This window comes from Drosophila teissieri, chromosome 3R, assembly GCF_016746235.2.
Source record: "Drosophila teissieri strain GT53w chromosome 3R, Prin_Dtei_1.1, whole genome shotgun sequence".
Classification (NCBI taxonomy): domain Eukaryota; kingdom Metazoa; phylum Arthropoda; class Insecta; order Diptera; family Drosophilidae; genus Drosophila; species Drosophila teissieri.
The window spans coordinates 24,779,644-24,789,854 of NC_053032.1; the positions used below are offsets into that span (position 1 = coordinate 24,779,644).

At 44.4% G+C, this 10,211-nt stretch overlaps 1 protein-coding gene across 1 annotated transcript; it reads left to right on the top strand.

Moving 5' to 3' along the window:
* The first annotated feature begins 7,363 nt into the window (after positions 1-7,363).
* Positions 7,364-7,888, top strand: LOC122621657 (kunitz-type serine protease inhibitor C6). The gene is made up of 2 exons (XM_043799597.1): positions 7,364-7,514; positions 7,567-7,888. The coding sequence occupies exons 1-2, from the start codon at positions 7,382-7,384 to the stop codon at positions 7,824-7,826; spliced, it is 393 nt and encodes a 130-aa protein (XP_043655532.1). The 5' UTR covers positions 7,364-7,381; the 3' UTR covers positions 7,827-7,888.
* Positions 7,889-10,211: the final 2,323 nt, after the last annotated feature.

A 10,211-nucleotide genomic window follows, 5' to 3' on the forward strand; every position in this document is an offset into this window, starting at 1 on the left:
TATTAAAAATTGCCCGATGCCCGAGACTTGGCCTAAGCCGCATTGGCATGTGTGTGGCATATAAATTGCATTGCGCTGGAATTTTAATGACAGCCTTTGGAAATTAATCTAACGCGTTTGCCAGCCAACCGAAGAGCGTTGACTAGCCCAGTCACTTATGAAACACTGAGGGCAATAATTGCATTAATTAAGTAATAATGTCAAGTGGGTGAAATTTCTGGGAGTTTTGTTTAAAGTTGCAAGAGGAGAAAGAGTCGTCATTTGGTTAACATAATGAGGTTTCTACATATTCAAGGATTTCATATTTAATCACAAATTCATAATGCAGCTTAAGCTTTTTTTTCAGTGCACTCCCCACATCTTGTTGTGGAACTTGTTTGGCAAAGTGTCGCAGATGGTGGTGGTGCAGTTCCCGTTGAGCTATTGATTGTTTACTGAACTGCTGGGTCGCAAAATGGGGCCCTGCCAACGCAGAGATAGATGGATATGGATATGGATATGGTGATTGGGATGAGGACGAGGCGGCGATCCCAGGCGATCGTTATTATCCAAAAGAAGGGGGATATATAAAGAAGCCACCGGCTGTGGCTTTCACTTGTCCCGCATTTGCATGGAAATTCCGCGCCAATTTCAGCGCAATTAATCGCACAGCCGCGTCCGATCTAGAGACGCCCCCAACCTGCATCCTACAAACTAGCAACAGCCAACAACCAAGCCGCCACCTGCCTCCCACTGCCCAGCTATCTGGTGGCATCTACCATCCTGGCCAGAAAACCAGTTGCAGCTCATTTGCATGGCGGCTTAATTAAAACAGTCTGTGGGTGGGTGATGGGTGGTTGTTTAGTTGGCTCGATGGGTTCGTTCGTTCGTTCATTCGTTCGCCGGTGGTTTTGGCCATCAGCTATATGGCCTCGCTTTCCTTGGCAAATTTCTCTCTTTCGCGTACACACACCACACACACAACACTCACACGTTTGCCTTATTTATGAGAAAAATTCGTGGCACATCTGCCGGCTCCCATTTAGTCAGCGGCAAAATTTACTCGCTCATAATTTAGTCAATGGCAGGAGGAAAACAGCAAAGAGCAACAGCAACAGTAGCAAAAGGAAAAAAATATAAAACAATAACCTCAACGGCTGCAGCTTTCATGGCCACAAACGGTGGCAAGAGTGGGCGGGCTGGGCAGACTGGGTTTTGGCCATGGGAAAAGCGGAATCTTTAGCAAAAAACAGAAAAAAAACTGAAAAAAAACAAGAAAATCCCAGACCCAACCTGACTGATTGAGCACGGCAATATCCAGACGATGCTGAAAGTTTATTTTATCAGCTGCAACCGATCAGAATGTTAATGGCTTCGGCGAAATTAATTGAATTTGCATGTGTGTATCTTCTGCATTTAATTTGACTAGGCTATCGGATCTCCTCGACTTCCGATGGATGTGGTGACACGAAATGCTGGCAGATCTGGGGATTAGATTTCTTTGTCGGTTTTTTTAGCGATATTAGTCTTAGTCTAGGCTAAAAGGATTCGGTTATAAAGGAATCTTAACCGATTAGCCTTACAACAATAGGAAAAGATTGCATTACCTACAACAAAATGCGTTACCTTGAAGTATGAGTAAGCTATTACAAATTCGTTACGAATCACATTTATTGATCATTTGTCATACTAAAGTTGACGTTTTCAGGAAGTCATTTAAATGACACGCAAAATCGTCAAGTGCATTTAATCCACTTTATAAATAGAGCAAAATGTGGGCGTGATTCGTGTACTTTTCCCTTCCAATCATCTTGTCAGCTGCTGGCTAATAGATCGACCATCGTTAATGCGACAATTGAAATGCTTTCGGTTTTTTTTTTTCTAATCCAGGCCAGAACGAATTCGGTGGCAACAAGTTGGGGAAAGAGTTCGAACAACAAGGGGCAACAGCAAAAGCAGCAGCAGCGACAGAAAACGTTGTCAATTGATTTTCTGCACTATTTCAATTGACCTCACCGCCAAGTTGATGTTGCTTTGGATTTCGGATTTGGTTTTTACTTTTTTCTTTTTTTTTGGCTTGAAGCAACGGTAGCCAGGCATAAGAGTGGCCAAGATGCTGGTCTGGAGTCGCCGATTCGTAGGCAGTGCAAAATGAAACGAATTAACAATTTGATGTAACTGTGATTTTTTCGTTAGCCGTTTTTGTTTTTTGGGTTTTGCCTTTTTTGTTTTTTTGTTGGTTTTTTTTCTGGATTTTATTTTGTCGGTCGCACACGCCCTCAACGAAGCGAATTCAAGAGAAATGCTTATCGTGCTTCAAAGAAATCCAGCAATACGAACGGCAACGGCAACAGCAACGGCAACAGCAGCGGCCACAAAACATGAAATTGAAAATGCCAAACGCTAAAAGACAACTAGACAGAGCGCACCCAACCCTTCTCCTCCTCCTCTGCACCAAAAAAAAAATACATAATAATTATAAAATAATATGCAAACATATTTTTAGACTTTGCTTCGTTTATGTATTTTTTACTGCATTCAGTATGGCATTTTGGCTATATTTAAGTATATTTGCAAGATATCAATACGTTTTTTCCCGTGCAGCGGATCAACAATATAGAGCTTATAGTAAAACTGTAACGAAACCCGATTGAACCCGCCATGGGTGGCGGTGGATTTGCTTTGGCTTTGGCCAAAGCCATAGTCATAGCCATGGCAACAACAGCGGATCTGAACCTGGGACATGGACAATAACATGTACGAAGAAATTTCATTGCTGGTGCCGGTGCTGGTGCGCTTGGCCGGGCTTTTTGCTCTATGGCCGAAACCACGATTCGGGCCAGCAGGAAAAGCAGTGGAAGGAGCAAAAACAAAACAAAAATCTCTGTCAAAAATCGCTGGCGGGCAGCTGCGGGCCCAGCCCAAGCACATCCTCACGAGCAACAACACCAGCAACAACACCAGCAACACGGCGGCAACAGCATCGACAACAGCGACAACAAAAGACCGCAACAAAACCAAAAACCAAAAACAAGGAACGAGATGGAGGGAGCAACAAAAAAAATGAAAATAATTAATATGCCTCAAAAATATACAGGCCAGCATTTATGACAGCCAGGCGGTGCTGCAGCGCGGCGGTGGTCGAAGGGAGCATATTGCAACTGCAACTGCAACTGAATCGGGATTGCTGCAGCTGCAGCATTGGACGCTGGCCGCTTTTTACGCCGGCAGCAGAAAGCAGCAGTTTAACTAACGGCTTCTGTGCTTGTTGTGCTGCCGTTTCCGCATCTCGGTGTCGCCTCAGAATGTGCACGATTTTCCTTCAGATTCAATTTCAAGTGCAGCAGCAATCGCAGCAATAGCAAAATGGCAGCGGCAACAAGGGGCAAGCGCCGCTATTAAGTCGACGACAACAACAAGCAATAACCCTAACCGCTGGAGCCGCCAACCGCCAACCGCCAACCGCCAGCCCAGCCAGCTCAGCCAGCCTGCCACTGTCTGCCGCTTCTTGCCGAGATTTCTATCTTTGATCTCTTACTCCACATGGAGCAGCAGCAGCAACATCAGCAGCAGCAGCAGCAACGTGGAGCATTTGCCGCATTATGTGGCAGGGCAGCCGGTGCTGTCTGCTTGTTAAATTGCTCATTTAAACCATAACGAAATGGTCTGTGCCTGGGGACAGCTCCAGAGCATGTGCCTTCCTAGAACACAGTTCACTCAGAAAAATAAAAACCAGATCACTTGCAACGCAGCTCTTAAGATAAATGCGGCAAAACAAAGTGTCACAAGTATTCAAGTGCTTCTGTGATCCTGCAGAATATGTAGCATATGTAGAGTATATATACTATACAGATTAATATACGTTTCTCTCAGTGCAGCCACTTGTCTCCGGTTCTCCTTGTAGTTGGAGCACCGCCATCGATGCGGCGGCCGTGCAAATTGCCCGGAGTCATGTGGCGACCGAGTTGCCAAAGGCAGTTTTAATTAGCATGCAGCGGAAATTAGTCGAGTCCAATGCTAATGCCAATGCCAGGCAATGGGAACCAAATAGATTTGTCGATTTCTGACCGCCGCAGGCTTAGGAGCTCCAGAAAACCCCAACCAAACTACAAACCCCCAACCATTAGATGTTAACATTTTGCGATTTGCGTCATAAGCCTGCGTCAACATAAATTACGGGCTGGGGAATTGGAATTTATCGGTGACATTGCGATAACGAGCATTGTGAAAAAGCGCTTAGGAATCGCGACAGCTTCTCAAGTGGCACAACACACGCAATTATATTTGATATTTTTATGGCATATGTATGTGCGTTTTGCTTTTCAGCTTTTTGCTCGTTGTCGAGATTCCCCCCCCCCTCGTGAAATGTTGACATAGAAAGCTGACGATAAGCAGCGACTTAAGCGCGTTTTTTAGCCATGTTTATAATGAAAGAATTTGTCCATAATTAACCAGATTGCCGCAGATGGGATATCACACCAATGACAGCTTAAGTATGGCCAATTTCTCATAGATCTCATAAGCCAACTGTGCCGTTGCTTGCAGCTTCAACAAAAGAAAAGCCGCTCTTGACCAACATTTTTTGAATCTGCATCCCCTGAGGTGACATCGCATTCGACCGGGGGGGCCACATGCCAAATTGGTGTCACAAAACCGAATCATAAATCAAGCAAATTATTATTATTATTATTGGCCAGCATATCTCGGACACATGTGAGCCGAGCTATATAGAGATATATCTCCCAGCAAACAGATCGTAGTAGAACAAGCGCCAAGCATCAGATCTCTCGCTCTTTCCTTCGCTGGCTGAATGGCTGACTAGCTGGCTGGCTCTCTAGGAAAAGGCCATAAATCATGGCAATACCCCATCGACATAGCTTCATAGCTCCATAGCCCCATAGCTCCACAACGTAGCCAAGTTGCCATCCTCCATGCTTCACTGGACAATCATAATAATCACAGCCGGCTGCCGCGCCACCAGCAGCAGCAACAGGAAAATGCAGCAACAAAAGCTACTTACTATGTCTGCGTCAACCGATATGCAACTGATAAAAGGAAAAACTGTGCGGAAAATATACACAAAAAAATGAGACAAACCAAGTTGGTCAAATACCCTATTACGTGGAATTGGCACATCTGGAATAAGCTTCAATTTGCTGCACTTAGTTTATTAAAATTAAAAGAGCAAACAGAAAGGAAAATTTAGTTTAATAATCCTAATGATGAATGTGTAAGTTTTGTTCTGTCTTTTTATACCAAGGAATTATAACAAATGAAGCTAGGGTATGTTATATTCGTTATACATGCCAAGTATATATTTAGTTTTCCACCGCATTGATTGTTTTCTTTGTTGGGGCTGCCGCCGTCTCGCTCGCACTCGCTCGCCATCCTTCGGTGGCCAGCAAGCAGGAAAATTGACAATTGCGCACCTGCTTCATTTTCTTGCGGCAAGCGGCTGCCGCCGAGCGGCAAGCGGTCAACAACAATGCCACTGCCAATGCCGCGGCATCGTCTGGTTAATGGCATTTAACGGTCACCAAAATGCCCGCTGTGTAGCAGTAAACTTTCCCAAAAAAAAAAAAAACAAAGAAAAAAACACAATAATAATAGATAAATAGCAGAAAATAGGAAAATAAGGAAACAAAAAACGCAAAAGGAAAAATACATATATATATACATCAAAGACTGGCTTATGGATAATTTTAATGCAAGAAACGCAAACCAAAAGCATAGTTACATTGTTGCCGCAAACAATTTGCATAATCCTAGGGAAATATCCCTGGGCCGGCATAAATATTTCATAAATTGCATAAGCCGCCGCGCATTTGCTCTAATTGTATGCTAATTCGGCCATGCCCCAAATAAATCAAAGCCAGTTGAGTGAGTTATGAGCGTGGATGTGGATTTCTTTACCTTTTTTTTTATGTATGCGGCTGGTGCTGGTGCGGCTGCTCCATCGGCATCCTTTGTTAAAGAGGGGGCTCGCCTCTCGAAAATCTCGAAAACCCAGTCGATCCTAATTAAAAACTGCTTATGGTTCGGCCTCTATCAAATGGCCATCACCGTTTTTGGCCAATTAAGCTGGCCAACGGAAAATATACGAAATGAACCTGACCGCAAGATCAATGAGTCGTTGATGAAGTTGTTTTGATAACAACAACGAACTCCGCCAAAACCCGGCCCTGCCTTAGAAAACGTGCGCAATTTATCTAAATCAGTGCAGCGAAAGAGAGCTCCAGCCCCATCATCCACCCCACCGCCTGTTTGGGCCCCCCTTCTGGCCACCAGTTACTTGACAATTGGCATGGTATCTGTGGTACTAGGACTGCTCCCAACTGCTCCCAACGTCTCTGCGCTGCAAGATAAACATCATAAATGCATTGAAATGTCATTGCCAAGTTGTGCGCTATCAGTCGGTGCCGCTTTGCAGTTAACCAAAAACAGCAAGGTCCAGAAACCGATGGCGATAATAACCAGTGGGCAAGTACATACATACATATAGTAATCGCAAATCGATGGGCACGGCCTCCTTGTCTGAGGGATTCATACATATACCAATATATACCATATAGCCTTGTACCATATAGCATATGGTAACCTGTACCGTTACCCTTTATGCAATTACAAGTACGTGCAATTGCAGCCAGGCTTAATTAGAGAGCCGCAACTGGAAGAAAAGCAGGAGCCATGGAGCACTTGACTGCACCGCTGACTGACTGATGATTATTTATCACCGTCGTGAGTCGTGCGACAATGACACGAGATAGCCCAAAGAGTCGACTTGGCCCAAAGTCAGCAGCAGCAGCAGCAGCAGCAACAACAGCAGCAGCAGCAGCATCGTTAGCAACATTTTGTCTGCCACCAGACTGACTGACTGACACTGGCTGACTGAGTGCCCCTTTTGCCATCCCAGCTCTATAGATAGACCATTGGACGACACATGGAGCCCAGTTGGACACGTGGACGGACTGACTGACGGACACAAACAGACTGGACGGCCGGGCACTCAATCTTTCAATTTGAGCTGCACTTCAATCAGTTTGGATCGGTTCAACTCGGTTCAGCGTCATCATTTTGGGCTGACGTTCTGTGAGAACGAAATTAGTTTGCAATCAGAAGAAGCGCCTCATCTGCAGCCAATGCACTGAAAATAATTCATTACTTACAAGGCATTATAATGGCCCCATGTGGTTAATTTGTTTGGATTAGATCACTGCTGAAAGCTGTTAAATTTATATCTTACATGGATATTTTTACTTGTAAAAAATAACTTCTATTTTACGCTTGGTAAAATATTGTGTGAGTCGTTAAATTCGACATTAAAATCAAATTGGCTGCGCTGCTGGTGCTAATAGCAATAATTCTCATATCGCAAGTGCATTTAGGATGCAAGTTCCCAGCCATGTGGAGCAATCTCATCTACTTTATGCTACTCTGGGGATTTTTCTGCACAACCCCAGTGCATGGACAGGGTAAAATGCGAGACCTCGATGTGCGACATGTAACAAAGTTTGGCAGCTACAAGGTACGCCAAGGTAAGGCATTTATTTTGAAATCACACCGGTACAATATGATTGATTTCTGCAGAAAAATGTCTGTTTATACCCAGTTATGGCGCATGCAAACAACATATCAAGGTATATGGCTACAGCATTATAACCAACAGATGCACAGAGTATGAGTACAGCGGCTGCGGAGGAAATCCCAATCGTTTTGCCACCGATAGCCAATGTCGCAACACTTGCTATGTGGTTCCGGCAAGGAATACCGTCTCGGAACCGGACTATTATGCCGATGACGACGAGGTCACGGAACCGATGCCAGTGAGTTATACGGATGACTATTAATTGGAACAGATGAACTAATCTGGCAACAAATAAAATCAAGTTGAGCCAACAACACTGAGTAATCACAATGCGTTTTACTCTGCATAGCTCTTTGTGATCAGCCTTTGCCATTTCAAGAATAATCCTAATCATGAAAGTTAAGCAATTCATGCCCCTAAGTGCATTTATAAATTGTTACATTTTTTGTGGCCCCACCCCAGAAAGATATGCCCGATTAGCGCTGCGCTGTATGCATATACATAAGTGCATGGCTAATGCCCAATTCCCAACCAATTTGTTCTATGCGGAAGTTGTGGAACCACAAGTCGCGCACTCAATGCAGCGGAACTAAACTATTAACGCCTTAAAAAAAAAACATTACATTCTAATGACTTTATTATGAGCAATGCAGGGCAGCATGTAGTCATAAGTTGTTGCAGTTGATGCTGCACCAGTTGTGGCTGCCGCACTGCTGCACTGCTGCACTGCTGCACTGTTGCACTGCTGCACCCACCCAAAAGTGACGTCAGGGTGCGGCGTAGTCATCGCAGTCATCGGTTTGGCGGCTTGGGGCCTTTCAAGTGTGCAGTTAGCTGAAATGAATACCGGGCCAAATGCACACAGACCGAACCCAGCGAACGCCAAAAACCGAGATCAGGGCATGACAGTATATCAGTTGACGTTTCTCCGCTGGCGTTGACAATTATTTATGGTAATAAACAGTTCCGCTAAAGCCTGGCACCACTCGGCTCTTCTATCGCAGGCACTAAATCCCCAGATCCGAACTTATTCGAAGCCCACATAATGCGCCTCTAATTGCTGCGATGTCGATGTGTTACAATATCCATAAAACTTTACGATTGCCACAATTGAAATGATCACTGCCAACGAGGGGTATTCATATTCACATGCAACATGAGGGGGGAGGGGGTTCAGAACAGTTCAGTTAAGTTTCCAATTTGTAAGGCAACCAAAGTTCGGTTTCATTGTCAGACGGCAATGGCTAAAAAATGGCAAAACAAATGGCCGGTGTCTCATTAATGCCACACAATGGTGGCAGCCAACGGCGTCCGAAATATGCAACATTCATCAATCACACAGCAAGCCAGCCAAGCTGACCTAAGCTGAGGCACACACTGCAAAAAAATGCATTCAAAATAAGTAAACCAGAAAGCATTGCAAAATGATTCATTTAAATAAAACAAGTAGTTTTATGCGTTTAATGAAACTTTATTTGTCTGCGTTCAACACTCTTATACTTCGTTCTTAACTAGTTAAACTTGAAAGCCAATGCTTTCAACATCTCTTTAACATTTCTATGTTGAACAAAGTTACAAAAATATATATTCAAAAGCATTTTTTTCCAGTGTCAATTGTTTGGAGCGCGGCGCACTCTGCTGGCCAGCGAATGAGAATGAGTTCACGCGCTGCACTTGAGGTCGCAAATGGCCATTCGCGGGATGGGGAATGGACGAGGGGCAAGTTGGCGGGGCAAGTTGGCGGGGCGACTGTGTGCGGATTGATTTGCTTGGCGCATTTTCAAGTCAATTACACATATTTGTGGCATTTGCGGCAATTGAGTATGAAAACTCATGCGGTGGGTCGTTGCAGCCGTCGTAGGTGTTGGCCGACTGTCTATTTTATTTGTTTGCGGCTTGGTTTTGTTTGCCAGTGTGCGAATGTGGCATGCCACAACAACTCGCCGCATGTGTCCGCCCACAAAATGCTGTGGTTTTTTTCGGTTATTTCGGGGCTGACCAAGTGAGTCACGTTGGCACGTTGGGGCGAGCCGCATTTAGCTGCATATATAGCCATAACTCATGTCCCACAGCGTTGCACAACGATCTCCAGAGCAACGGTCAACTGCGGGGTTAATGAGGTAACTTATTCAAAGCGATAATAGCAAAAGAGATTCAACTAAGAACTGACAGAATTTTACTCGTAAAATGAGAATTCTGCTTTAATAAAAGAGAACTAGCAAAAAAGAGATCTCACTTTACTGCACTGCATCATTATCAATTATTTTACAAGAAACCCGGCAACAAGGTGTTAACTGCTCTTATCAAAACAGCTGATGGGCAAAGCTTTGGTCAGCCACACACAAGCCGAAGCTTTGAACCACAACAAAGGTGTGATAAGAAAGCTCAACAGGGCGCATGCGTAATATTCGGAGAGCGAGCGAAATGCCAGTGAAATGCCAGCGAAAGCTCAGTAACAACAGCCAGTGACGATGATGGGCTGAAGGGCTGCAGAGAAAGGGGTTCCACAGAAAGTTACTCATATTTTGTTTACTACATGAGTAGTTACAATCGTGTTTATTCTCTGCCGGGAAGCGACGACGTGAGAAATTTTTTATTCGGCTGAGTTTGGGAACTTTGTGGCGACTGCGAAATATGAGCCAGTTAC

Bases quoted from the DNA above. Each gene is read 5' to 3' on its own strand.
- LOC122621657 (XM_043799597.1), top strand. From the start codon at position 7,382: ATGTGGAGCAATCTCATCTACTTTATGCTACTCTGGGGATTTTTCTGC. The intron at 7,515-7,566 runs GTAAGGCATTTA...TGATTTCTGCAG, and splicing joins CAGCTACAAGGTACGCCAAG to AAAAATGTCTGTTTATACCC.